The sequence below is a fragment of the Eimeria tenella genome, genomic scaffold, assembly GCF_000499545.2.
Source record: "Eimeria tenella Houghton genomic scaffold, Eth_scaff1959, whole genome shotgun sequence".
NCBI lineage: Eukaryota > Apicomplexa > Conoidasida > Eucoccidiorida > Eimeriidae > Eimeria > Eimeria tenella.
Genome location: NW_013541801.1, coordinates 1 through 1,022, shown reverse-complemented (window position 1 = coordinate 1,022; position 1,022 = coordinate 1). Strand labels below are relative to the sequence as shown.

Here is a 1,022-nt window from a genome sequence, read left to right as displayed (position 1 = left end):
TCGGGGTACGCGGAGCCATCCCACCTGCGCCCCTAAACCCTAAACCCTAAACCCTAAACCCTAGCCCCGAAGCCCCAAACCCTAAACCCCTCTCGCGAGTCTCCCGCGGCGTCCCCGCGCGCCGCTTCGCGCGCAGAGCCCCCTGCGGCCGCGCGCCCGCGAGCGCGCGACTGGGGCGCAGGGCCGAGGGTTTGGGGCTTAGGGTTTAGGGTTTAGGGTTTAGGGTTTGCGCAGAACGAAGAAACGAAAGCTGCAGAGGCCCAGTTCGTGGGCGGCGGGAGAATCCGCAAACAAGTGGCCTTCGACAACGGAGCTGTCTATACAGGCGAGTGGCTGGGCGACGCGCGCGACGGCTACGGGGTGCAGGTCTGGGACGACGGCGCGCGGTAAACCCTAAACCCTAAACCCTAAACCCTAAACCCTAAACCCTAAACCCTAAGCCCTAGGCCTGGCCTGGGCCTGGGCCTGGGCTTGCGCCTGCGCGGCGCAGCCGCGGACGGTGCAGCTCCTGTTGAGGATCGCGGACTTCGGCACGCGTTTAGGGTTTAGGGTTTAGGGTTTAGGGTTTAGGGTTTAGGGGTTCGGGCGCTCAGGTACGAAGGACAGTGGGTTAACGACAAGGCCCAGGGGAAGGGAAAATTCGTCCACGGTGAGTCTTTTGTTTTTTATTTTTTATTTCTTTTTATTTCCCTTTATTTCCTTTAATTTCCCTTTATTTCTTTTTAATTCCTTTGAATTCTCTTTTGATTCTTTTTTAATTCTTTTCAATTTCCTTTTTAAGTCCCTTTAATTTCTTTTTAATTTCATTTTATTTTTCTTTCTCCTTTTATTTTTCTGCTAGCTGCTGCTGCATTCCCTGCCCTTTGCTTCACTCCAACCCCTAAACCCTAAACCCTAAACCCTAAACCCTAGGTTGTGGGGTTTGCTGCAGTTGACGGGGACGTTTACTTTGGGGACTGGGTGGAAGACCGTGCCCACGGCCACGGCGTCTACCACCACGCCGACGGCTCCCGGTAACTTAT

General features: G+C 54.8%; 1 protein-coding gene across 1 annotated transcript; it reads left to right on the top strand.

Moving 5' to 3' along the window:
• Positions 1-234: 234 nt before the first annotated feature.
• Positions 235-1,013, top strand: ETH_00036900 (uncharacterized protein; the record flags this gene model as incomplete). Its single annotated transcript, XM_013374140.1, has 3 exons — positions 235-386; positions 594-649; positions 932-1,013. Coding segments are annotated over 3 exons (290 nt in total), but the record flags the coding sequence as incomplete, so codon positions are not given.
• Between the last annotated feature and the right edge of the window lie 9 nt (positions 1,014-1,022).